The 27,594-nt window shown below is 46.3% G+C and overlaps 2 protein-coding genes across 7 annotated transcripts in view; both read right to left on the bottom strand.

Moving 5' to 3' along the window:
- The window catches only part of LOC105698403 (calcium uptake protein 3, mitochondrial), a 51,916-nt gene extending 40,054 nt beyond the window's left edge, over positions 1-11,862 (bottom strand). For 3 of the 5 annotated variants that reach the window (XM_012422635.2, XM_012422636.2, XM_012422637.2), the window contains exon 1: positions 11,625-11,862. In XM_012422635.2, the coding sequence (XP_012278058.1) occupies positions 11,625-11,834 (210 nt within the window). In that variant the 5' untranslated portion in view covers positions 11,835-11,862. Of the gene's footprint in view, positions 1-10,941; positions 11,026-11,357; positions 11,550-11,624 lie in introns of those variants that run through there. The other 2 variants (XM_012422639.2, XM_012422638.2) reach the window with 2 other exon arrangements.
- A 5,657-nt stretch (positions 11,863-17,519) lies between these two features.
- Positions 17,520-27,594, bottom strand: part of LOC105698398 — a 59,890-nt gene continuing 49,815 nt past the window's right edge. Inside the window, exons 3-4 of one of the 2 annotated variants that reach the window (XM_012422629.2) lie at positions 20,751-21,501; positions 20,376-20,691 (exon numbers count right to left, since the gene is read on the bottom strand). In XM_012422629.2, the coding sequence (XP_012278052.1) occupies positions 20,516-20,691; positions 20,751-21,501 (927 nt within the window). In that variant the 3' untranslated portion in view covers positions 20,376-20,515. Of the gene's footprint in view, positions 21,502-27,594 lie in introns of both variants that reach the window. The other variant, XM_012422628.2, reaches the window with a different exon arrangement.

Raw genomic sequence — 27,594 nt, 5'->3', positions numbered from 1 at the left:
ATGACAAACTGTGCCCAATGATTTGCTCGATCGACGATAGAAAGCGCGAGTTTCCAGGTTTGGGAGGAAACTCGTGTAAAAATGATTAATCTTGAAATGCGACAATTAGTCCCGGTCTCTTCTGTATGGAGGGCTATTGAAAAGGGGAGAGATTTCACTTTGGGAACCCTAATCTCGGATGATCTCGAAGTAGGAAGTCGCGGAGTCGCGGTGACACGCACTTTGGCCGTCGTCGGCCAGGGCGATTAGCCGCGGTAACAAAGTCGTGTCTCCGCTGGCATCGTTACCGACAGGAAGAGACTGTTTCGCTAATTATCCCGTGCACGGTACACGCACTTTGTCCCCATGTACAATGCACCGCTCGACGGGCTCTGCGTCTCTCCGGTGTCGGACGCGGAATGCCCGGCGGAGGATCCGCACGCCTTTACGTTTGCGTTAGCTTTTACCGGCTCACGCGTAACGCACGCGTTGCCTCTATGGCCGCGAAACGCGTTTAAATCGCTCGTTAAACTGCGCTCGAAAAGGGCGTGGCGGAACGCCGCTTAATTGTCCAGCAAATCGGATCCCCTTTATTTCCAGGGTGCCTTCGCGCATCCACTCGTTAACTACGTGTCCGGTTACGCTTTATTTTTATTTTTACATGTGTTCTTATTTCTAGCTCTATTTACACTTCTAACCTCTAACTAAGAAGGCGGCGTAGGTCAGTACTTCAGAATCTTCGTCTAAAAGGAGATACCGAATGCTCCACCCTTCATGTCCCTTGAAATAAGTTCTGGAGGGACCCTCAAATTTGCCTAAAACAGCCTTTGGATTATTTGGAAGTTTTATAAAAATTAAGAGAACGCGATTATGTCCCGATATTCCCTTTTAGTAACGATTACTAGGGACGAGTTATGTGCCTGGGCACAAGTAACGAGCATGGCTCCCATTCTGTAATTTTTGGGCGAACCGTTTGAGACTATTTTTCAGGGAAACTCCAGAAAAATGTACAAATGGATCTCTAGATGCGAGGTTATTTTATAAGGAAAATGTTAACTTTTTGGGGTTTGGCGGATCTTTTGTCCAGTCTGTTGGGAGCGGTCGAGGTCATTTCGCTCGAGCGGAACCGTTTCTTTGGGCGAATGTACTCCGGCGACCCTCGGCCTAGAATTAGTGGATTACGCTCGTCAAGTCGAGATGACATTCCGGATATGATCGCCCGTAGGTGTGGGGAGCGGCATCCTTGAAGATTATTCGTCACATGGACCGGCCGCACCCCTGGGGCCGCGTTATTAACTTAACGTACACACTTGACCGGATGACCGATCGAGGAAGACCAACCGGACACTTATAAGGGCACTTGGCTTTCGTAAACCTGTCGCAATACAATCCCCTGCCGGTTCTCTAGGGGACCTCGAAGAGCTCCTTAACCCGCTGTTGACCGGTCAAAAGAGTATTCGTGTTTTCGTGTGCAAATGCTGTTGACCGGCCACCCCTACTTACATACCTCCCATCTATTTTATGCGATTATCAGAAGACAAAATTATTTAATTGACACATTTAATTGAAGTATCACCGATTTTGTTGGACGGCATCTACATAATCTCGCTTTATTATTACTTTACTATTTTTTACCTAATTTTATCTACTTTTCCGTATTACCGCGATAACTTATTACGACTATGATACCGTCAAATTCTCTAAAATGTTCCGATAAATGAACACTTTCGATAGAACCGAAGGGAGAAAAGTGGTGGAATTAATTTTTTATAATAGATTTCTTAATCCGATTACTTGTGAAGTAAATTGGCACGTACGCTTACGTGCGTTTCCCTAGAATCGCACTAAGTGGACGATAAAACAGAATGTGGCCAAATTGTCAAAGAATCTAAAAAAATGTTTTTTAAGAATCCCAGAAACACCCGTGTTTAGGGTTCTCAAGTTTAATTGGACACCAGACGGTACATTTGTTCACCAGGTCCCACGACCTGTGCACCGGGGAACGTTTCCGTGAAATCGGATAAATCCCCTCGAAAAGTCGGTGATTTAGCGCGGAATGACTGCGCGAGTACATCCGTTATTTTCACACTATCCTGAAAATCAGGCAGGTAAATCTTCCAGGGACGTTTCATCGGGTCCCAATTAATCGAGAGATTCAATTAACCGACCGGCTCTAGGAAATTCTCAAAGCACTAGGCCGTGATCTTCACCGAGGATCAACATCGGTAACTTATTCCATCTCCGTGTCTTACAAATGTCGGCTCGATTCTTGCCCGATCCACATAGAAGCGTCTCGGACGAGCAGCCGAGCGTTAATTATGTAACGCCTTAAACGGGATCCGTATAACGACTTGATCGAGGTCCGAAACTGCGGTTAATTCGACGTCATCTAGTCGATAAATCCTGCGCCCGCCAAAGGTCTTTTCGAAGCACCATGAATCCATGGTCTTCTCGAATTTAAAGGACTCGTCGACCTTAAGGCGAAGTGAAACCCCCCTCAAATCAGTCGACTCGAATACACTTTTTTTCAAGGGTATTGGACCAAACTGTCCGCAACTTTGACACATGACTCGTGATCACCTAACAATTGTCCTGCCACATTCAAAATGTGGATTTAGAAAAAAAAATTGTTAACAGCCTAGAACAGAACCAAAATGGCATCGAGCTCTCATATTTCGATCGATATACATTTATGGAAGGCTTCGATATGAGAAACGAACGAGTCAGGACAATTTTACGACAATTTAGAACACTCTGGTAATCGATAAACTCGCATTTGAGCGGGATAAAGGCAAAAAAATTTTTTATTCGTAATTCATTTAGTACAACACCCAAATTCGGCACAGCTGTCAATATAAAAACGAACGTCGACAACGTAAGTATTTAGAAAAATCTTCTTTACCGACGTCGATCAAGTTCCTCGACGTGTTTCACTTCACCTTAAATCGTCATCAAAACGGCTCGCCCGACGCCGTTTGCGTGACGGAGTTTGAGAAACTTCTGCCGAATACGACATTCGTCCTAATTGTCTCACTTATGCCTACTAGCATTCCTGAGTTTACGACTTTTCTCGGAGAGATTACAAAGAATCGTCCTCGCGGATGAACTCCTGCAATTTCTTCGACCAACGAGCGACAACGAAGAGAAATTGAGGACAAAAGAATAAAGCGATACATGACTAAGCTAAAAATGCTGTAAAAAATGCGTTAATTATACCGTGGAATTTTCATTCGGATGCAGTGTAATAAATTCATAATACACCTGTTAATGTATTATTTAATGTACACCCTGAAAAAAGAGATTAGTCGACTGAAGCAAATGTACATTGTTGACACATATATCGTTACTTGAATCGTATATAATTGCAAGAAACAATTATTTTGTTAAGAAGAAAAATTGACGTTGATTTAACTACTTGTTCTTGGCTTAAAATAATTTTGTTTACGCAATCTGACATTTCTTCGGACACATTTGATCACAGGATTTTGTCGTCGCAACGCATATTTCTTTGAGTCAAGCAACTTTTTTTTTTTCTCAGTGCATTTTCTATATTATGAACTAGTTTGAGAAATCGTCGACAAATTGTCACGAAATTCGAAACTCGTTCATACGTTTCCAAACGCTGCATATTAATTTAAAAATTGCCACGTAAAATTTTCATACAACTTGGTACGCTTACATTGCATGTAATTTGCAAACATTTTTAGCAGGGTAGAGTACAAAAATCAGTGTACTTTACGATAATGTGGTATAACTTTTAAGACCGCGGGGGTGAGGCAGTAAAAAATGGGACTTGAAAATAAAAGAAGAAATATAAATAAATGGTTTTACTGCATTTTGGCTTGGGATGTGAGGGTTAAAAGAAAGAGGACGGTTTCCCCTTGAGTCAGGGAAAAGGAGGAATTCTTTGGCGTAAAAGAGAAAGGGGGCTATAAAGAGGAAACTACCAGCTCGAGGTTAGCATTGACAAGTCTCAGGTCGCTCCGAAGGATCAAAGCCTTCGTCGACCCAGAGTCTATAAAACGTTTTATTTGTGATGTAAGTCGGCCGTGGGTGGTCGTAAAGTAACACCGATACAATCGACGGGGGCCCAATGGTTTTCGGAACCCTTGCTATTTCGTATGTTCATTCCCGTGTTAACACTAAACTCGACCATTTTCCTTTCCCCGAACAGAAAGAGTTTCCTTAAACCCTGACTTCCATTTACATGTTCTAAATCGACTTACGAGAGGCGACTTCCCTTAGAAAAAGATTACGTGACCAAGGGGCAATTTTACAAACGATTTAAATACATTTTTCCCGTAACTACCATTTTACTTTACAAAATAAACCGGAAACGTTGGGATATACAGGAGAAGTCTCGGACCATTAAAATCCCAGGAAGCGTTAATTATGTCCTCTCGCCGAGAAATGTGAAAAATGTTTCGGAATAAATGGATGGTGACTTCGGTCCGGTTCGGTACTTTGAGGGTGAAATTTACAGGCCCGTCCCCGTTAAGAGTCCCGAAGGTGCGGGCAAATCGGATGAATTTATCTCAAGATCGCACTATAATTCTGCTCGGTTTGTGACTTCGTACAGTAGAGTAGTCACCAAGATTAGAGACACCCCAGGACGCAAATGTCTCATTTTTAGATGAAGTCGAGGGCTGTCGAAGAAACTCACCCCTAACAGACAAAGCCTGCTGCACCCCTATCGGGCGAAACTATCTCGGCCAAGGTGTCTCGGATTCTGACAAAGAAAAAGCCATTCACATTTCCCAAGGGAATTCCAAATGACTTTATATCTCGCATGATTTTTCCCCTCAACTTCTCCTCGAAGAAAATATCCCCGAGCGCCGGTACATTTTTTCCCTTTGTTTATCTTCCCTCCTGGCCCCTAAAAGGGTGCCCAGGAGGGACCTACCACCAGGATGCTTTTACCCTCCTTTAACCCCAGAATTAACGACGCTTTTTTATTTAAGCCTCATTTAAAACGCGAGTTTATTTGAGCTTTCCATCCGTAATAGGAGAAAACACGGGCCGAATTGAAACTAACGCTTAGAGTCGTAAAGGAGACAAAATACCGCTCGTAAATTCAGCGCGGAATAACACGCCGTTACAAAGGGCCCTGTAAGAGTCAATAAATCACGGATAGACACGACCCTGTTTTAAGTCGGGCACAGACTCGTGTTTTACGTCCACGGATGAGCACACGGCTGTATAAAAAGATCACGCGAGATCTCCTACAGCAGATGATTGGGTGGTCAGCGAACGCCACATAATTTATTGATAACCCTTGCAGAATCTCCCGAATTTCAGGAACCGATAAATTACACCAGCGAACGATCAAACCACTGATCACCTTCATTTGCACCCTATCGGTAAAAAGTCCCGATTAGACGATTTATTCAGAAAACGGCTCTCGGAAGAGGCATCGTACACTGTTAAAATAATGTTTCTCCGCAATTTCACACAATTACAACACGGTGTTATATAATTGTAAATTTACTTATAATTTTACAATGAGTGTACACTAATTCCCTATTGAGAGATAAAATTTATAATTTTACTGCAACCTTATGTACTAAAANATTTGTAAACAATACCAAATGACTCAAGTACCAAATTTATAATTTTTCCACAGAATGTCACAAAATGACAAGAGGGTGTTATAAAATTGTATATTTACTTATAATTTTATAATAAATGTATACTAATTCACTATTAAGACATCAAATGTATAATTTTACTGCAACCTTATGTACTAATAATGTATGAATTTTATGAATTTTTTTAACAGTGTACCCCCAATCCCAAATGACGCCACATCGTCATCCTCGACATTTTGGTAACCTCGCGAGACCATTACGAGTCAGCCTCTTCACCGTATGAATTAATTCTCCAGTTTTTCGGAGATGTAGCAGGTGTATATTTTAATTTGGAACATCCATCAATGAGCAGGATCAGGTATTAAGGGGATGTGAAAGTGGCATGCGAAAGGTCAACCGTTGAAACTTTTCTACGAACTAAGTGTACCGAATCGTTTCAAACTTTACAAGGTGAACATAGAGGCCATAAAGAAGGTCCTGACCCTCATAAAATTTCCTTTTTTATACAAAATTATGAAATATATATATAAAGAAAAATGTAAAAAATTGAAATTCTATGGGTGTCAGGACCTACCTTGTAGCCTCCATATTTACATTGCAAGCTTGAAACGATTCGGTACACCCAGTTCGGGGAAAAGTTTCATAAAAGTGACCTCTTTGACATCACTTTAAGGTGGAACGGTTCAATGGTACCAATTCACCGAACAAGAATCTGGCTCTCCTTGGGCACCGAATAGATAGATAGTGGGCAGTCGACGCTACCGTGGCGGTTCTCGGGGTCTTTCCACCTTATAAATCAGGGTCGGGCAACAGGGTGCAGGAATTTCCGCTACAAGACAACGGGGAGTGGCGAAAATTTTATTCGGCAAATTGCCGAATCCCTGTTACACAAACCCACTTTGTCTCCTCAATCCGTCCGCGCCCCGCGTGTAAACTTATTTGGATACCTTGTTCGGTAAGTGGCAGTGATTAACCGCGACCTGATATCTCCCGATCTCCGAGCAAAACGATTATGAACACCGTGGCGCCTCCTCGAAGGTTGATCGCTCCTTATCACGAGCCATAAAATAGAGTAGTCCCGTTCCTCCGATTACCCCGATTCTTCGGGGCAACCATGACGGTTAATATTATCGTCAACCGAATTACAAGATAGCGACATTGCTACAAGGCCTTGCTCGTGGAGGAAAGACAAAGTCCTCGTTGGCAAAGAAATTCGCCGGAATCGCTCGTGACTGGCGACACGTTCGCCTCGGATGCGAATCCCATCAATTCGTCCCCGAGTTGCGTCAACGATACTTAACCTACGTACGACTTTGCCCGCAATCGAATTAGCAAGTCGAGACGGCCATTGGGACGTCGGGGTCCCCGAAACCGTGTGACGAAAGACTCGATTGATCGATCGGCCGATCGATCCCGAAGCCCCGTCGCGTCCGGAGGCTCTGCAGTCATCGATTCGATTGATTAAGACGCACGATTAATTAATTCTAATTGACCTAGACAGACGCGGAAGCGTCTGAATTCCTCCGTCCATTGGCATCGCGACACTCCTTCCTCGTACGTAATCGAACGTAATAAGCAAGGTTCATCCACGACCGCACTTAATGAAAAAATGAATGAATAAAAGGAGATCAAAGTAAACGGACTGAAACACCAAGCGCAATCGTCCACTCGCAATGGTCACTTTTTCGTACCAGACGCGTTACATCGAATTTTCGACTATCCACGGTATTTCGCATCCCCCTCGTTCGCGATTCCATAAATCCACGTCCGAGTTACTTATGATTATAAATCAGTGCGACACGTTTATTCCATTCGTTTTACCGTACAGAAGTCGGAGAGGGGCAGAAGGCGCGGAGCCGAAGAAAGAGCAATAAGTCTCGCGTTAATAGGGAGAAGGTTTCTTGCGCGAATCCGTTTTCCGACCCATCAGAGAGTACATATATACCCGGCTAATAAGTAACCGAGCACGCGAGTGAGGAAGGATGGAGCTTCCTAGACCTACGGACTTTTCAGCTCGCCAGTGGCTGGCTGTGTCTCCTCGGAGGGTCAATAAATTTGCGGCCCCTTGCCGAGGTAAGCTAACTGGTTCGCATATCTGCGGAATTATGCGAAACATCGTCCCCATTAATGATACTAAACGAATCGTGCGATTGAGTGCAATTGGAGATAGACCGTTTCTAGACACGTGGGAAGAACTCCGAGTCCCTCAACGACTCGATTAACCCTTTCCTTTGGGTCTTCACGGGTCGTCCGGAAAGGAAGTACCCGGTCATCGTGCGCTCCCCGAAATGGGAAATCAGTGTTTTCTCGAGTAAAACCACGCGACACTGGTAAATCCAAAGCGAGACAAGACTAAGTAATTAATCAGACATTTATCGGCCTTCCCGATGCTTGAGAGACTTCTTCCCGATAGCACTGGACCGAGCAATTGGGCGGGAAAAGGGCCAGTTTCTCGCGAGATATACAATCGGTGTAACCCTGGAACTATTCGGGACCCTCGGATACATCTCATTAAGCCGAAAGAATAATATCATCCGATTCGAGATAATTACGGTGGATTTATGTCAACCGCGGTACTCCCACCAGAGAGCAGCCATCTTTGGAAGCAATTACTGCATGCATCGCCCAGGCTCAAGCGTAATCGCTGACTTCCAGATTTTTAAATACAATAATTCGTTTTGATTGGAAAAATTGTATGCAATACGTACAACAATTAACAGTAGTTATTCAAGCGGGGGGGAATAATAAGAGCAGAGCCTTTTTCAGAGCGCGTGTTAAAGAGCCATACGGAGGGAATAAGAGGTCCAGAATTCCTCTTAAAAATGAAAGGTTACGAACCGCGAACTTGAGTCGATGTTTATGACTCGCGTGAATAAGACTGACGGGGCATAAAAATGTAACGAAAATAGTCCTCGTGACAGGAGGGAATTTGCCCCTCGGGAGATCTACTTTTGAAGAGGCTAGCCCAGATGGACCACCCTTTGGCCGGTCATCAAACACAGGCATGTCGTTCACCCAACATTGACATATATTATCGACGGTCTGCAGTGAAGACTACATAAAGGGAGACCTCTAAACTATATCCCCTCGCTTTTCATGGGGCGCATTAAAACCGCGTGTGGTCCGCGATAGAGGGGCAGTATTTCACGTGGTTATCGATAAGGATATTCGGAGACGTCCATAGACGGCGTCGAGCCGGTTCAGATGTGGGCTTTCGGCTGGACGATAAATAAGAATATGTGGAAATATTTCCGTGCAACGACATCCTGAGCAAACGGACTGGCCGTTGATTTATACCCTAACGGCGGGCACTGCGGTCCACTGCGATCTATTTCAGCCGCCATGAATATCGGCTGCTCCTTTGCGATATCCTGCGTTCGATTTCTTCCTTTCGGCCCGTTCTATCCGGCAGCCTTTACACGGAGACCTTACAACGCATCGATGACGGTTGCTTCGTCCGAGGGCCAGGAAATTCTTGGAAAGTAAGGAATCGTAAATAAGGTCGGGCGTGGTGCAAGGTCCAGGGAAATGTTTTATCCCACGTCCTCAGAGCTCGGTGCGTTTCGTTCTAATAATACCCCAGGTACTCGAAGAACACCTCTGGAAGAGACTGGACACATGCTAAGGACACCTTCCACCATCAGAAAGGCGCCGACACCGTAGGGGGGTCTTGCCCACTGTCCAACAAATCGAGAATTCCGAATTGATGAAGTTTACGACCTCTGAGAATATTACCGGTGCCGAAGAATATTATCAGATTGCTGCTTTGTGTTTCCTCTCAAAGACCCCTTATGGATCCGGCCATTGTTACAGAGGGACTCCCAAAAGAAATTTATTTCAATACCGGTATTACGATCTCTGGAGTCCTAACTTCGAAAGCTCCCTACATCCTCTTGTTGACACTCCGATTCCATAAAGTGCCACTTATCGGGAGAATCTAATGAGTGCCTAGCCAATAAGCTTTCGCGTGTTTCTATCATAACCTGATTTTCATGGTTTATAGGAGAAATTATCGTGAGACCAACACCGTAACTGCTGGAAAGGCATTCGATAATATCTCGCATCTAATCGATTTTACACGGAAAGGCATCAGCCCCCGTATCTCCAGATCACTACTCTCGGGTGCTGATGGTTCAGGAGGTTTCATTGAATTCAGATAAAGCGATATTAATGGCTCCCCTTTACCCCCTGGATCGTCTTAGGCGCGAACGGTGCCTCGGGAATAAGTTACAATCTGTCGGGGTAGGAAACACATTTTCTCAGGAGGACAACGCCCCTCGTAAACTTTGTGGTTTATGCTCGTCGGGTGTCTTTTTGGCCTCTTAATGGGAATGGGTCATTGAATCTCCATCAAATCTGTGAAAAATCTGAGTTCCTCTAAAAAAAGGAAATAAAAGAAATTTCTAATTTACACATTTTAATAGTTAGTTATTTACCTCATTTGCATTTGATAACGAATTATGATATTTTTATCTCACTCATTCGTGTCCCCAAAATTCATACCTGCGGGTATTCACCTTGCACAATTTTACGACGCATTACTCTCGCGAAGTGACCAAAAAGCTGGCCAATATTATTAGTCGGATCGAAAATCAAATTCAAGGTTCGAATTTAGGATTCAATAATCCTAACATTACAGGTTTCATCAGTTTGAGCTTGAATTTAAAATTATAGATTTCAGTAGGAAAAATTAAATCAATGAATAAGTCAGACAATTAAACATTTTTTATTTCATGCCTTTTACACATTTTTTTAGTGATACTTTGAAATTGCATGGAAGTTTATGTTAAAAGATTTTCTGAGTCACTGATTATGGATAGCAAATACTAGCGACTAATTGTTTTAAATTACAAGGAATAACAATGCAAGCTCAAAGTTTCTCTGGAAATTCCTGGAACACCGCTGGGTTTATAACGTTTCTCCCTAATTGAAAATAAAATATAAGAAATCTTCGTTAGCGTCAAGGCATAATTTGATGCGATATTGAAAATCTTTTAAAAGAAACTTTAAAAATCATAAAGTATCCTACGTTTATCCAGCATTTCCTACATTTACGGAATTGAAAATAGACGCTTGTAAACAAAAACACACTTACTCAAAACTCAGAGTAAAGTGTTTGTTTTCCTTATCCGTGATTCACAGAAATGTTTCCCTCCTCTTTTATTGAATTGAATTTATAATAATTTCAATGAATTACTCCCTCTCTTAGGTTTTGGCCAAACTTTTCGTTCAGTGCGCGACGTGTTAAGAAACGCTTATTATCGGCTAGTGTGACGTCTTTGAGTATGTGTTTGTAAGACGTGTCTTCGAACTGTGTAAGAGCGGACGCTCAAACGTTATCACAGCCATTAACTCTTGTCCGATAACTATTTACCTACACGACCCCATCTGTACTCGATCGTTAACTCGGTTGCTTCGAAGATGAAAAATCAGATTGAAGCACAATTTCTTAAAAGCGTGGAACCCGACTTCGCGGCGAGATCATCGCGCACTTATCGGCCTTATCGCGCCGAGAGAACACCGCGGGATCCTTGCACTCACTGAGAGAGCACATGGCGCGCTATCTCTGACGTAACGTATAGCCGTGGCAAGAAGTGTTCCATTTGACATTAAAGTATGTACCGAAAAGTCCGACTTACGTACACACCGAATGACTGATTTCCACGGGAACGAGGGCGCTAAATCTGCTAAAAGACGTACAAATTGAAACTCTTGTCCGAGTAACAAGAAAAAGATAAAGAATTGAAAAATGATAATAATACATCACGTCGTATCAAACGTTCTACTTACATGTTGAAGATCTGATAAATAGTGTTAATCATCGTAGAAAAATACTCTAGTAGTGGTACGTATGAAAATGTGGGGAGATAATCGATCGCGTTTTATCGACTACCTTGACACCTCTTTGGGGGAAACGAACGCGGTGGCGTTTACTTGTAAAATGTGGAAGAAAATGAAATCCTAACTGGTCAGTGAACGGTTAGTAGCGAATCGAGCGGATATGTCGGCGTGCCGTTATCAGAATCGTATTAAGTTTTTCTACAGGCTGTACGGTACCTTGCGCGCTCTGTAGGCATGTACGGTGTTTACTCCGAGGTACTTCCGGGCGACGAGGAAGGAGATGGACGCCACCGCGAGGAGTCTTGCACCTCGCCACAATCTGGGGGACCGATTAGCCCGAAAATCCGGGGAGAAAACTCGCGCGACATTGCGGAAAAGTCGCGAAAACGCGGACGAGGATCTTGACAGAGACGACAGAGCCGCCATCTTGGTCGACGCGTGCGCATCGAGGCGACGCGCGCGCCAGGGACGCGCCTCGGCTGCCGGACATATTAATAGGCGCAGGAAGCTTTCTCGGCCACTTTCGCTCTCCAAAAATACATTTACAATGACCCGAGGCTGGTTTCGCCGAGTTCCCGGTAGCCGAGACTAGAATCGGGGAGTAAAACCGAGGAAACCCTTCGCCGTCGTGGAAAACTCTCCATGTGCAAAGAAGGTGCTCCAACGAAAATGTCTCTTTTGGACCGGAGGGTCAGACGATTTTAATAGCTTTTGCAAAAACTTCTGCTTCAAAATCGCAAGTCGAAAATTATGCGATATATATATATATAGTTTTCAATTTTAATTAGTATGTTAGTCAATGGATAGCGGCGCTGAAGTCGATTCTCCAACTCTCTTAATCCTTTGACGATACAACTTTCAAAATATTACGTACCAACACGTGACTTCTACGTAACCTCTGAATTTCTTTTCCTGGTGTTTATATTTGTATTATGAGTATCAGAATAATTACATCTATGGTTTTCGGCAGGTTCACCCTTAACAAATGTACATTTCAAAATCTGAATTTAAGGGAAGATACTGATTTCTCGTTAGCTCGAGGAAATCTTCCGAGATGGATCGCGCTGGATGCGCGGCGCTCTCTTCGGAGAACAAATCGGTGAGTTGTCCACGTCGGGGAAGCGGAGTGATCGGTAATTACTCTCGCACTAGACGTTGTCGGGTCGATGGGCAAAAATAAAGCCAGAAGACGAACGGCGGCTTTTCTATGTCTCTATATCCATGACTACTTCGCGAGGAATCCGATAACGATCCGCCATATAATTCCGCAGGTAGAAATTCTGGAGCGCCGCTGGTACGCCGTCTTTGAGAAAAAGCTCGAACCGCGGATTCCCGAGGGGTTTGCATCGATACAACAGAAAATTTCGGTTTTTCCCGGCTTCGGGTAATAATGCACCAGTTATGGCGGCACTTATGATCGAGTTTGCCGAGCGCTGGAGGCGGCTCGAGAGGCTAGACCGAGAACAAGAAAGGCGACCTAGGGGATATGCCGCACCGCAGGAATGTCTCACTTATCGGCGATCCCCATCTCGGAAGGCTTTCTCATTCGAATACAATGTAGAATAAATCTACAGCGATTCGTGCAAGGTCAGCTGGCTGCGTAAGGTGGAAACTGGGCAAGACGCAGGACGGACCCGTCGTTTTGGTTCCTTCATACTTCGATTCGTGGGTGCAACATTGCACAGTTCAGGGCTATTCCTGGCAGAATTATAAAAAGTGCCCTCGGTCCAACTGTTTATTATACGTCAAATTTTAACCAATAAGGAGACAAAATGCCCAATCTCGTTTACAATGCGTAAAAGTTACGGATAATAAAAGCTTAAATGTGGAGCTTATAATTGACAATCTAGGATTTTCTTAATACACTCTTTAACGTTAGATCGGCATCGAGGTCGTTAGCGACGATCAACCTTAACATTTCGGAAACTTTTTCCTTTTGAGTCGCCCTTCCGAACTATTTTCAAATTCTGGTCATCTTATGAATAATAAGAATAACAATCAAAACTTGTTTAATGATTACTAATTTTAGACTAACGAAATTAAATCAAATTAATTTTATTTGCAATCTTTCTAACGCTACAATACTAGGTATACAAGAATAATATGTATAGATATAAAAGGAAGCACTGCATTTCAAATTCTTAAATTAATAACAGTGGCAATATTATTTTTGCACTTGAACGGGCAACAACTCAGAAGCAACCCTGATACAGTTAATGACTACAATTAATGATTACCTTTAAGCCTTTCGTCCTTCAAAGTTTATACGATTAACACTTCCTTTTTACAGGGAAAAAACTCGGAATTGGAAGATTTCTTAGTTTCAGATCCATGCAGCGACAACATTCGGTGATGTTTAACCTTAGAAATTATGCGAGCTCCCAGGAACAGCATGAGGCTAATTGTGAGAGAACTCTTGGACATAACGAGATGAGATTACGATGTAAAAGTGACATATAAGAGATCAATTGTTTATGAAACCTTCCTCCGAACTGAATGTGCCGAATCGTTTCAAACTTTCCAATGTGAATATGGAGACTGTAAGGAAAGTCCTGAAACTCATGAAACTTCATTTATAATACAAAAATGTTTAAATGCCTACAAAGAAATTAAAGAAAAAATTGAAATTTCGTGGGCGCGAGGATCTTTCTTGTAGCTTCTGTATTCACATTGTGAAGTTTGAAACGTTACAACCAATTCGGAGGAAAGTTTCATAAAGACGACCTCTGGCGGTACTTTTCATCACCTTAAAGTCCTTCTTCCACCTTAGTCAAGAGAAACACGGTGTGGCCAATTGGAAAGCACGTTGTCTTCGGAACTCCAACCCCAGGGAGATCCGAAGATCCAGACATCTCGGTCTCGGATCTCCTTCGATTTGAATAATTGAAAATGATCGAGAATGCCAGGCCCGTAGAGAATGGTAAAGTGAAGCTAAGTGTCGCCGAGCCGCCGCAGGTCGAAACACCCGTTCGAAGGAAAACACGGCCCCATCCTTGCTGGCAAAAGAACGACGAGTCGAAGGACGACCGACGTCCCTGGGAGGAAATTGCCGTAGCTAGAGGTTGATTTGCTTCGCGTTTACGCGGAATGCCGATCGCAATCTTTCGTGTTTCTCGACCGATGTACTGTTACGCCGTCGCGCGTCGAGCATTAAGCTTTTTTTAACGACAAATCCATCCTTCCTTTACGCAGGCCGCTGAGAGACAGAACTTGATCTTGACACGTTTAATTGCCGCCACTGGAAAGTCGAGTCACTGGCCAGCGGGTCGGTGGAAATTAATGCCGAGCGAGATAAGAGCTACGCATAAACGAGCAAATCAGTGCGCTTTCCCTCGAGGTGATTGCCATCGTATTTATGCGAGTACTCGCTACGTGATCGCCGTCGAATTTATACCACAGACTCGCGCAAGCCAACGATTCAAGATGGACGTGGCGAAAGAGCAGTGGCGCGTGACACGGGTTCATTCATTTCCATTCGTGTTCATTCACAAGAAACGCCACGCTAAGGCCGCTCAATTCAAATAATCCAAGCTCATGGGCAAGCATTCGCACGTTACGCCCGGTTGTACCCCCGAGGTGAGGTAATGAAAACAGAGAAATCGTGCTTTCAACATTTTCAGAGCGGCTGGGAGACTCGAATGGACAGATGTTACGCGTTCTTGATGAATTTCTTTTCTCCGATCGCAGGCGCTTTTCCTACGATGTAATCCTTTCCCAGTTTATACTCCGTGTATATATTCCAATCGATCCAGCATGGACGTAACGAAGGTTCATTGGCGCGTGATTAGCGCACCGGTGTTGTTCATTTTTATTCTTTGTTATTCATTCTAATTTATTTCTATCCATTTTCATTCACAGGAAACGCCACGCTAAGGCGGCTCGATTCAATTAATCCGAGCTCGTGCCCACGAATCAGCATATCACACGTTACGTCCGGTTGTACCCTCGGGGTGAGTTAATAAAAACAGAGAAGATATCGTGCTTTCGACATTTTCAGGGCGGCTAGGAGACTTGACTGGACAGATATTGCGTGTTCTTGGCGAAATTCATATTTTCGATCGCGTGCGCTTTTCCTACGAGATAATCCTTTCCCCGTTTGTACTCCTATCTATGCTAATCGATCCCACATTGACGCAACGAAAGTTCGTTGGCGCGCGATTAACCCACCGGTGTCGTTCATTTTTATTCATTTTTATTCGCAGGAAACGCCGCGATAAGGAGGTTTGATTCAATTACTCGCAGCTGGTGTCGAGGTAGATCCGATTCGAACGATATGGAGGAAATAAGTAAAAAGGCTAGAGCGGGTGAAAGGTGTTCTTTTGCAGCATTTCAAGAATAGCTGGAAGGCCTGGATGGGCGGCTCGTACTTGTTATTAATAAAAGTTTTATCTCCGAGACTCTGACTTAACCCCCCCTTGCGTGTTGACAAATTTGGGACATTTAAATCTGAATAATGCGATTTGAAGTTCAAACCAGGCCGTTAAAATAAATTGCCGGCAATACAGGGACACGTTTACGGTTGGCCCCCTTGAGTCTCGATGTAAATGCACTCGTTATGGTCCCATCTGAAGTAACTGCATTCTCGTCGGTGCAATCAGAGATGCGGATCAGCCATAAAACGCTTCTCGCGGAAGAGCGACAGGTATCCGGCCAAGTGTCCGGCCGAATCGGCTTACGGTCCTAAATCCTCGTTTAAGCCGCGATTTTCTCGGGGAAAGGCTTTGCCGAATCACGAGACCGGGTCTTGACATTCGCTGGAATTAATCGTGGGATGATTGACGGATTAGTTGTCCGAAATCGCCGCTCTCGGGGCGACGCTTTATTACCCTAGTCACGCGTATGTCACGCATTCCGCGTATCCCAATAACGAAGGGACAAACGGAACCATATTTCTCGAGTAAACGTACGCGACAAATGGCAAGACGTACGGAATTTTCTTCTCTTGGTCGACGGGAAACATTTCGCGCCGTAAGTCAACGTGCAAATATGCCCCTCAAACGTCGAGCGCTTTCTCAGAGGCTACCAAGGTAACTCGCGGTGCTCGTAAGTAATACATTTTGTTTCAACGCTTTATATCTTTCCAGGATACTTATAGCTTATCAGAATATGCCGATTTTGCATGACTATGAATTCAGATACACCGCTGCGTTTCGTGTGAATAATTAAAAGTTCTTGCACTGGCTGCAGGTGCATCATATCAGCGCTGCACCTTCTCATCGGCGACGTCGCGTTTCAACATCTCTTACCTTTCCAGGATAGTTACAACTTATCAGGCGACGGAGATTTTGAGAAGTTTCTTCAATTTAGACGCACCACTACTTATCTCGTGGATAATTAAATATTCTTCCACTACCGCAAGCATCATATATCTGCTCTGCTGATGCCTATCACGGATACGATCGTTCTCCAGTGACAAACGTGTGAATAAGCACGTATGCATCGAGCGTGATTACGTGCAAGGATCTGGGCAATTTTACAGATAGAGATTCAGCGAGTCGTAGGTGCAGTTCTATACATGTCTATGTGTATGTACACGTGCCTCTACCTACTTATGAAAAAGTATTATGAATATCCGTGCGTCACGTTTTCGCAGGATATCGATCAGGAATTGTTAGACTCGCGGGAAATCACGATTACTGTGCTATTGGCATTCGTCGCGAGTACGCTCGTTCTCCAATGACAAACGTGAACGCGAGCACGTACGCATCGTGCGTACTACCGTCGCGGCGTCTCGCAAGGTCGGGTACCAAGCACGTGCGACGAGGATCGCGAAAATAGAAATTCCTCGCAGATTCTTCCGCCACCACGTTGCTCGTAACGTCTGCGTCCAGCATAGTCAGGACAATTTTTCTATACCGTCTAAGAAGTGTTACCTGGGGTTACCTTCATCTGGGGTAGATATCTACCCCGTTTGCTTCTCGCCGACAAAATCCCTATCGAATGATCATGCCTAACACTGAACTTACCTTATCAGCATCCTCGTTGATTCTCAAGGAGGCGCATCTGAACCGTTATTAACGGTTAACATCGAAGTTGGGTCGTAAAACGAAATAACTCGTGACGTCGTATTCAATAGTAATTCGTTTATTACACCTAAAAATTATATGGCGGTGATCTGATGGGGTAATTGGTGAGGTCGTTCGACAGTGACTCGGCGGGAAGATCTTTCGTAGGTAAACTGGGACGACCATTTAGGACTCGAAGGCAGGTTAGCTGGTGGGCATCACACAAGCTCGTACTTTCGGTTTCGTTCTCCGATCGGTGTTTCAGGGCCTGGACGGGTCGAATGAAAGTGGATGATCGAGAAGAGCTCGGATGCTTCGCGCATCGATTGTCCAATACCGTCCGACCGATTCGTCGAAGACGGCGGCTTCGACTTCGCAGCCAAGGTGGGAAACGGTACCGAAGAATCGGGAGAACTTCGACGGGATGCGCGGAAAGAAGAGGGCTAAGAACGATCGGGGAACGAGGCGTCGATGCCCGGGATCGGACGCTACATGCTTCGGGGTTTGTCGGGGGAAACGGAGAAATGACCCGGTGGGACTGTCGAAAATGATATCACAAGACAGCATCGAGAAATGGCGCCGACAGCTCGGAGAAGAACGACGCCGAAGATCTCCCTGCTCCGCGGAGCTCCGTCGAAACGTACACCGTGACTTCCTGCTCCTCGGTCGCTTTTCGGTTTCCTCGTTCGCTCCTTTTTTTAACTATTTTATTTGCCTAACCTTAATAGTTTCAGTCTATGTAATTGAATACAGTGTCAACGTGGCAGCGCCACGGGTCAGTGCGCCGTCCCTCGACGTGCGTCCAGGAAGAGAGGAGCGCCGAGGGGATTTCCAGGGCGTTTCGAGGCCTCCGCTATTTTTTATACTTCTTTCGACCGATCGAAAGGGTTCGGATTCTATCGGACTCGACGTCGAGCTTGGAGTTTGTCGTTGGACATTTCTATTTTCCTAACCAGAGGCACGCGAAATGCCCGCGGAAACGCCCCCGCGACGCGTTTGCTAGCCCGGCGCACTGGCCCCTCGACCTATTCGCCTATATTCGCACTAACTGGTGACAGTTGTCTTTTACTTTCACTCCTGTCGGACCGCTCTTTTGCTTTCGCTTTCCCATTCGCCAAAGCACGCATACCTCAATTAATTCCAATAAATCGGAATCCGCCAAAAATCGCGACCGGACGTCACTCATACACGAGGAATACAGTTCCTCGACAGTTGTCGAAACGCCCGTAATACCATCCAAAACCAAACGTCATCCGAAGCATCGCTTCCTATCTAATTTCAAACATATCAAACATTAAAAAAAATCCCTCGCCAATCTGGCATAACTCGAGGACCCGCAATTACCGGAATATAAACCTCTACGCAAGGTTTTAAATTTGAGAAAAATTGTTAAAATCCCCAACACTTCGAGCGAAAGCCGGAGGCATTTTTGGCGAATTCGTGTACCTAAGGAACGGACACAATACGAAGAACATAGAGTAAACGCGCATCGGTAGTCGACGTGTAGTGGTCGCAGTCGCTCGTAACGTTACGTTATATGTACACCGAGTTGTGCATGCGGTTTCATAATAAATAATTCTTTAATAAATAGGCTACTACATTAATAGGTTTTGCTTTCAAGATTCGCAGCGAGGTTCGGCTCTCTCGGGTTCGTCCGGAGAATCGTCGACATCGTCGCGAAGAGAGGAAGAAGGCGAAGAAGCATCTCGCCAAGGAAGATGGAGCTGAAGAGGCTGCAATACTGATGGGAAGATGACGAAGAAGGGACGAAATGCCAAGGGAAAGCATTCGACGGATGGACATAGGACAGGAAAGTGGACACGGCGAAGGACGGGACGTGGAACTCGCTTAAATACTGACAGGCGTCTCGTAGTGCGCGGCTAGCTTCAAAGAGCAGCCAAAAGCACGGCATGAACACGTTGATACTATCTAACGGAGCTCGCATGGACGCCGAAGGGTCCGCCGGCACGACGGCGGTGCTTCGAGGGTTGTGTTGTTCAGGGAAGAGTCGATTTCGTCGGTCATCGGATAGACCTCGCAAGCTTCGTTCGGGCAAATCGCCCCGTCGATTGGGTAGCGGATCGCGACGCCAACATCGCTGTGGAGAAAGTCCTCGACCGATGGGAATGTGTTTTCGCGGTTTTCGATCGATCGGGCTCGTATAGCCAGCCAGGGTGCAGCGAATTAAGCGGAAGTTAGCCGTGCAATTTCCTTCTCCGAAAGCAAGGGACAAGTGCAACGCGAGGTCGAGGGAACCCTTTGGGAAGAAACCCTTCGCGAGGCTCTCTCGCGATCGAGCCGAGAGAGTCGACCGACCGCGTCAGATCCTGACGCTCGCTCCTGTCGGTCAGTCGATCACGACACGATCGACGACCGAGTAGCGTGGCGATACCTTTTGGCATTATCGTCTTGACCGGTGCGTCCCTCGTCGACATGCTCGGGGACGCCGAGGGGGCATCCCGAGTCCTGGAGCCAGGGACCTCCTGGTCCTCGACCCCAAGACCAGACTGGGAACGTCCAACGTCGCGGGGCGCCGCGATTCGTGGAGTCCGACATTGTTAACCTAACAGCTATGTACACGCGCGAGCTGTACCCGCTCGATGGCTCCTCCATCGGGAGCTGGAAGAGGAACCGGAAGTCTCGACTCACATGGCGAGTCCTTCCGGATGGTCCCCCTCGAGGACGGTCTCCGACAGAACGGTCGGGGCCGCGGAGACGGTGGGGTCGACGTCGGTCCTGATCGAGGTGAACGCGTCCTCCGCCTCCGTCATCGAGTCCACGGAGGGTGTCGTCGCCTCCTCTCCAGAGTCCAGGTAGACCTCCGTGTGGGAGCTTAACAAGAGTTCCGCCGGAGGAGCTAGGACCGTCGAGGACAAGAACGTGGAATTGGGAGGGTCGGCGGGGTTCCCGGGATCCCTGGGTTCTTTGGGATTCTTCGGGCCTCTGGGACGAGTGGGCTGGGGTCCAGTGTTGGTCGCGAGGTGAACGGTGGTCTTGTTCCTTCGACCGGCCAGGGCCTTGCCTCGCCTCGGACCCTTGAATCGAGCGGTGCCGGTGACGTCGTTCCCAGGGGCTGGAGTCCTGGTCCCGCGTCCTGCCTGGCTATCGCGCGCCGTTGATGGAGTTGTTGATGCACCAGGATACCAAGACGACGGTAATGTCATTGAGCCGGAGCCCGCGGGCGGCGCTGTTCGGCCTAGCTTCGCACTTCCGCGCCTCCTGGTGGACGGCTGCGAGACCCTCTTCGAGGCTGGACCCTTTTTCTTGGTGCCATTGGGCTTTTTACTCTGGTTATCGTGGTTGTTGTTTGGTTTTTTCGTGCTTGGAGATTTCTTACCCTTGTTCTTGCGTAGCTGCTGCTGCTGCTGCTGCCGCTGGTGTGGCTGCTGATGGCGATGGGGTTTCTCCCTGGCCTCGTCATTGGCGATCGCGTCCTCTTCGGCCTCGGCCTCCGTTGGCTCCTCCTCGTCCTCGGCGTCCTCGTGGACCCCGTCCTCCTCTTCCTTCTCTTCTATCCGCGACTTCCTCTTCTTCGAGGGGGTCTCGAAGGCCTGCATCCTGCAGGCCTCCTCGCTGGCCGCGCCCTCGCAGGACCTCTTCGACTCCGGCGGACCTTCCCCGCTGCCGTCGTAGGTGTAGCTCTCTTCAGGAACTTCGCAGTGTGGCCCGGGCTTCTCGCCCTCGCGACACTTTCGTCGCTTCTTCTTCCTCTTCTTCCGCTTCCGACAACGGAATCGATCCCTACCATCCTTATCCTGAGCCGGCAGATTGGGGCAAGCTGCCTGCTGGATCTGGCCATGGTGACGGTGTCCGTTGTTGTGCCTGTGCCGGACCCCGTGTTGGGCACCCATTAACTTGCGCTGCAGTGCCTCCACCCGATCCGGAGGCGCCACCTGCGTCAGCACCCTCGCGTAGGCCGACAACCTGCCCAGGTTGTGGCCCTTGGTCTGTACCCTGCGAGGCTGCCCGTGGCGGTTCAGACCCAAGAACAACGTCTTCTTCGGAGTGGACCAGCGCGCCGAGCTGTACGTGTTGTAGTTGTGCTGCTCCAGCGTCTCGTTGAAGACGCAGTCATCGGTGTACTCGCGCTGGAACAATGAAAAATATTGCTCGTGACTTTTTAAATCATTTTCCACCAATAGCAAGACCATCCCAAAGGAATTACCACCCTAAGAATAGGCTAATAGTGGGAATTCCTAAAACCACGACGATTCCTAAAATCGATTTTCTACATTTCTCTTTTGCTATTTGGATGCAATGGTGATTGTGGTGTCGAGATTGGGAAAAGGGTTCGTACACTTTCGGGATTGAGAACTCTAGGAGGAAGCATGCTCAATTGATGGTGCACCACCCTAACGGGAAGTTAGCCGGCGAGACGCGGTGACGTAACGCGACGCAACGTAACGCAACGCAACGAGACGGTCGCATGAGGCATTGAAATATAGAACGGGCGGGCAGGTACTCTTGATGTTTTTGCTCTCACTGACTCAGGCGACCAGAATCTCCAATTATATATAGAAACAGTGTCGAGCGAGGATCTGTCGAACTAAAATCCTCGTGAAAAACATCGTGCCAATGAACGCACCACCCACTAGAAGAGTTCTCAAGCTCGTACTTTTACTCCGCCATCTTGGCCCCTATTTCTCGTTTAATCAAGAGCAAATTCACCAAAAGACGAAATCTCTGGTATTCTTAATTGAATAAAAAATTGAAGTTGAAATGTCGAGATTCAATAGAAGCGCGGGGAAAATGCTGTTAAATTGGCCTTAAGGGAAATGAAGAGAAATAATTCTTGCTTCCACATCCGGTTGCGGGTCCATCTCATCCTGGAGCGGAATTCCGAACAGGCTGTGTTTTGTGACCGGCGATTGGTCCATTGAGGATCGAGCAGCCCATTCGTACCGAATTTATAATTAGAGCCGAATTGCGGGTACAATCAAACTCATTGATAGCCCACTGTTCGCTTACCAGAAGAGATTACATTACAGTGACATTGACCCCGTGAATTACGAGAAGCGGAGAAAAAACAAATAGCTCCGGCACCGACGAAAAGCCGCGAGAAGTCAAAGCAAACCGGAGAGCCTCTCTTCCAGATTTATGACGTCTAAGAGAATTTCGTAAAAGCGTTTCACGTGGCACGAGGCGAGGGCTCTCGAAGATACGGCAGCCTCGGATATTAAATCCGGAAAATTTCGGTACTACAATGGAAGTCGTACCTCGTCGACCAAGAATGTCGGAATTTAATATTAATTAAATCGTACTTTTATCAACCTAATATATCCTTCTCTATAGGGAACTTAAATAGAGCGTACGCCCCAGCTGTTACACAATTTTCCGTGAAACGACGCGGTGTCGTTGGACTTTTTAATTGGCTAATTTAATTACGGCTTCACTCGGAAAGTGGCGCTTGATTAACACGTTGCGTAACAGGGGCGGAATCTCTAAGTTCAACAGGAAGTGACACAGTTGTCGGGAGGAACAGACAGAAAGGGATGCTCTCTCTGTGCCACGCACGTCCAGGTCTATTTTGAGCATTTCGTAATGATACGCTCATGCGAAAACCGCAGTCCGTGCACGCATCTGGCACTGCACATATGTATCGTGCGCACCGAGTTCACAGTCTGGAATGAGGATCGCACGTGAACGTAACACTTACGGCTGCAGTTGCAGTTGCCCTTCCCGATGGGTGCGAGAAATCCTAGCGATTTCACGGGAAAAAAGTTCCTCATCACTGGAGAGCCTTCATTATTCCCCTTGGAATCTTTTTCTTTTTTTTTCTTAAGGGGACATGAAAGTAGCATCCGAAGGATTAATCGTTCATGAAACTTATCTCCAAACTGGGTGTACCAATTTGTTTCACACTTTACAACGCGAATGTGGTTCTGACACCCATGAAATTTCATTTTGCATAGAAATTTTTTTAATAAAAATAAACAATGAAAATGTCTATAAACATATTTGTACAAAATTGAAATTCCATATGTGTCGGGATCTTCGTTAGAGCCTCCATATTCACATTGCAAAGTTTGAAACGATTCGGTACACCCAGTTCGGAGGAAAGCTTAATAAACGAGGGTTCTTTGACGCCACTTTCACATCACCTTAAGTTAAGAATGTCGTTTCTAAGTTAAGGAAAAGATCCTCCTCTCTAATACCCATATCAGGGACACCGTTCACCTGGGAATTTTTTCCTCCCTCGTTTATATTAGACATTTAGGGACTTATTTGTTAATTAGTTTGCTCATTTACTCCCAACCAATCCGTGCGGATATCATGGCCTCGAAAGGAAAGATGCACTTGCGACAACGACAGGACACGTTGTAGGCTCCAATTGCAACGATGGCGCGATTCCATGGAGCCCGGCGAGCCTTCGGATCATGAAACGTAATCGTCGTAATTGCGTTATGTCGATTACGCATACGCGATGACGACTGTTGCGAGCGATTCGGCGGAGTTAATGCGAGTGCAAGCATGCGGTTGCGTTGTACGTGCACCCCCTTACGAGGTTAAAGCACCAACTGCGTAACTTCCTAACGAGCCTCTTCCTCTGTCACACGAACCAGGCACTGGTCGGGCCGTCTGCGTTGGACGTGCAAGCACACGATGCTCGTCGACCATCACGACATGTCCATGTTGGACGGTTCACTCGGGGTCAAAGTCAAAGTGACACCCACTTTGCTCGTTACGCGTTGCATCCACGTGGAAACCGCTCAGTGCAGTGGATAGCACGTTTATGGGTCAACGGCATCGGTTGACCTCATTGGTGCCGACGATTCTTGCTCCAGAAGGGCCAAAGCCTCCATTTCCCGAATTTCCTTGTGCTTCTTGCAAAATTTCACCAACGATCGATTGGACCGAGTGCCAACTGGATCTTTTTAGAGGTCCAGTTGCCGAAAAAAAATCTGGACCCCAAGGGGTCCAATTGATTCGTGCCATAAAATGCGTTGGGTGTTGGGCAACTCCAGAGCTGTTGCATGTCGTATGGTGCATGGGCATGTAACCTTCGAAGAGATCTGTCCTGAGAACCCTTTGTCGGACATTCGCGAATGACCCTATCGCGATGGTGACCGTAATTCTTTCATCGTGGACTTCGACGCCGATCGCGGATCATTAATGTCCACGCTTTATGGGGTAAATGATGTGCATGGTGCCGAGGGTAACGACGGCGCCGCCGAAAAGGACGAGTACCGAAAACGAATCCTTTGACTTGGCCAACGAACGATTGCGACCCAGACGAACAATGTCGTAAAGTTAAAGGGCAATTTGAAAGTGTGTATTTACTAGAAGGCGCCGCCATCGAGGGCTGCCACATAATTTTTAAATCCCGCGAGGCCACGTCGATGCGGCTTAAATGGAAATAAAGGAAGCTCCTTCGGCTCCAAATTGGGCTTCATTGCATCCGAGCAACGTGCTCTTCGGATTTCCTTTTTCAGGGGTCTATGAATCCGTTCACCTTCGGCGTAATGGCGGAATAGGACATTCTTGACGTGGGTGAGGTTGTAAATTGAAATCGTAAGGGACGACTTCACCCTTGAGAGGTCTGGGCCGTCGCTTTTACATCCCTGTCGCATAATTTTGGAGGCCGGCGGAATGTAGCGTAGAACGATTCCGATTGCAAAAGGAAAAAATGAGACATAGGTAGATAGAGGGTTCTGGGAACGAAAGCCGATGGCCCTGATGGGCTTTCTGATCCCTGCTCCCTAACGCGGGTCTTGATGCAGAGGAATTCAGTTTCCAAGGAATAACCTTGTGCATGAAGATTGCATTATTACACGCGACATTTCGTTCGACACCATTTAGCACACCAATTTATAAATACCACGAAACTATGAGGAGCAAAGTGCAGGGAACCTGAAAGTACGCTGGCCCACTTGGGAGCGAGCAAACGTTCACGACTTTGCACGACGCAACATCGTCGCATGGTTCTCTCGCGCGTTAGTCGCTGATGATCATCAATGACTACGAGTCGTAAGACGCCAATCAGCGGTGACAGTAACGGGGCAATGACGACCAGGGCCAATAACCCTGCCGGCGTTGTTTCGTAATGTCTCCAGATCAGGACGGGAACAAAATTAGCAGGCCTGGATGATCATCTTTTTCCCTCAAAGTGCATCGAAATTTATGATCGACGTATTCAGTCGGCGCGGTCAGTCATCTCCGTCTGTCATCTCGTTCGATATCTTTGCCGGGATTGGCCAAGATCGTATATCTCGAAGAACGGTAACATTTACGATGCAGTTTCTAGGCACCGAGCAATTGCAACAATTCGCGACTGATGCAGGGTGATTACATCTATAGTCCGGGTGCAGTTGTCTCCGATGTGCCCACTGTATACATCTGCAAAGTGGTCGTAACGATGACATCAGCAACCGTGTCCCTCTTCTGGGGATTATTTTACATCTTGAACATGCGTGCAGAGTCGCACGCGTTTAAGTGGCTTTGCACATCAGCGAGTTGTTCCGGTACCGTCCAAGCAATGTTATCTACGCTGCTCACTTCCTAGACCGTATAAATTGACAACCACTCGGGACTCCTGCACATTTAGTGCCGAGCAACTCAAGATGCCGAGGGAACCGTAATCATAACGTACGACCAGAAAAGGAGTTCATCTCGTTAAGATCTTTTAATAAATCGGAAGAATCTTGGCGTCAAATTCTTTTGTCTATTCGGAAAAGTCCTTCATTAAGTTTCTTGTAAAGTTTGACGAAATAAATATCAGTTCCCAGGAATAGGATATTCCCAGATAGTTGCAACTCCAGAATTGACCTCGAAGTAGAAGTCCAGAAACCTAGGACCACATGTTAAAAGATTAATTTCTTTTCAATCAGGTTTGCGTCGGAGATTTGCTACAAAAGAGCGTTGCGCGATCATGGACTCTTATTTTTGGTGGAGGATATCTTGGAAGAGAAAAAGAGATCTTCGACGAAACGAAGGAAGAGGTTGGAAGGAAGAGGGTTCGATTCGTCTCGCTCCTGTTTTCACCGCGACACGGCTAACTTCCCGTGTAATTGACTTAATCCCCTGGACGGCACGTGGCTGTGAGTTTGACCGCCGATTAGATAAATATAATCTAAATCGATAGAAAGTTATTAAAGCCGTCTTTAGAATGTATCTCGACTTGAATTGGACACGTCAGCGAGCATCAATGTGGGTGGTGGCTCTCGCGCTTATCGAGACCCGAACCAACAAGGATTTATGGGCCTTTAACATGCCTGTAATTTGTTCCCGCGGCTAATTGAATTAGTCGAATTGATTGCGATATTAGCCGAGTTTGTACAGGCACGCGAGCCGTTAATGGAGCCCGGGTTTAAGGCGCACAGGCAATTAAAGCCCCCGCGTTCGATTATGCATCGCTCAGCTTTCGGCAGGGTGCTGAGCTTACAGGCAGGTCCGAATTTATGCTCCATCCTTAACGAGGCGATGTTTCTTGTTGCATCGCACTCCTGAACCTTCTTTGAACACCGAGCTCTATGCACCAGGACAGAGATAAATGCACTTCCAACTCGGCCAGCAACTGTGTTTTACGTGGACATGATTTACAACGTTAAGGGTGAACTGCGACGAAACCATTCCGGCAGGATGGATCATGCTCAAGCAGGTGAAATGGTGAGACTAATCAAGAAATTCTCTTCTCGGGAGCACAACAGAAAACAAAAATTAAAAACATCCATGATCACTTGCATTGACTCCTAAGTGTGCAGAAGCTTGAGATGAGATGGGGTGGAAATGAAGTACCCGTCAGGAACTTTGGTTTGCCTTTTGACTCTAGTCCCCAAGCAGGGTCAAAGGGATTCGTCTTTATTTTCTCCGATTATTCTTGCTTCCCTTTTTGCTCCTTCACGTTCTCTGTGTGTTCGACGGCATTCGTGCACTCTGTTACTAATTTATTGCATTTTGCGCTGCAGCCCTGCAGCTTACACGCCGTAACGGCGACGCACTATTTTTTCTTCACACTTGGATCCCGTAAGAAGGCCCTGAAGTACCAAAGAGAAGAAGATGAGGTTGCAGAAGAAGATATTATATGTCTCATGCCTCTTCCTTAGGTCGCTTTTGCTCGGTTGTAAAAATCACTTTCAAGCGTCTCTCCAGTGATTCCCCAAAATGCGTGATCTTCTAATAAGATATTTTGACATCTCGAGTTTCATTTATCGAAGTTATGACTTAATCCGTTTTTATTGTCA

The sequence above is a fragment of the Orussus abietinus genome, unplaced genomic scaffold (assembly GCF_000612105.2).
Source record: "Orussus abietinus isolate OABI.00-Male unplaced genomic scaffold, Oabi_2.0 scaffold70, whole genome shotgun sequence".
NCBI classification, from domain to species: domain Eukaryota; kingdom Metazoa; phylum Arthropoda; class Insecta; order Hymenoptera; family Orussidae; genus Orussus; species Orussus abietinus.
This window is presented reverse-complemented; position numbering and strand designations above follow the sequence as displayed.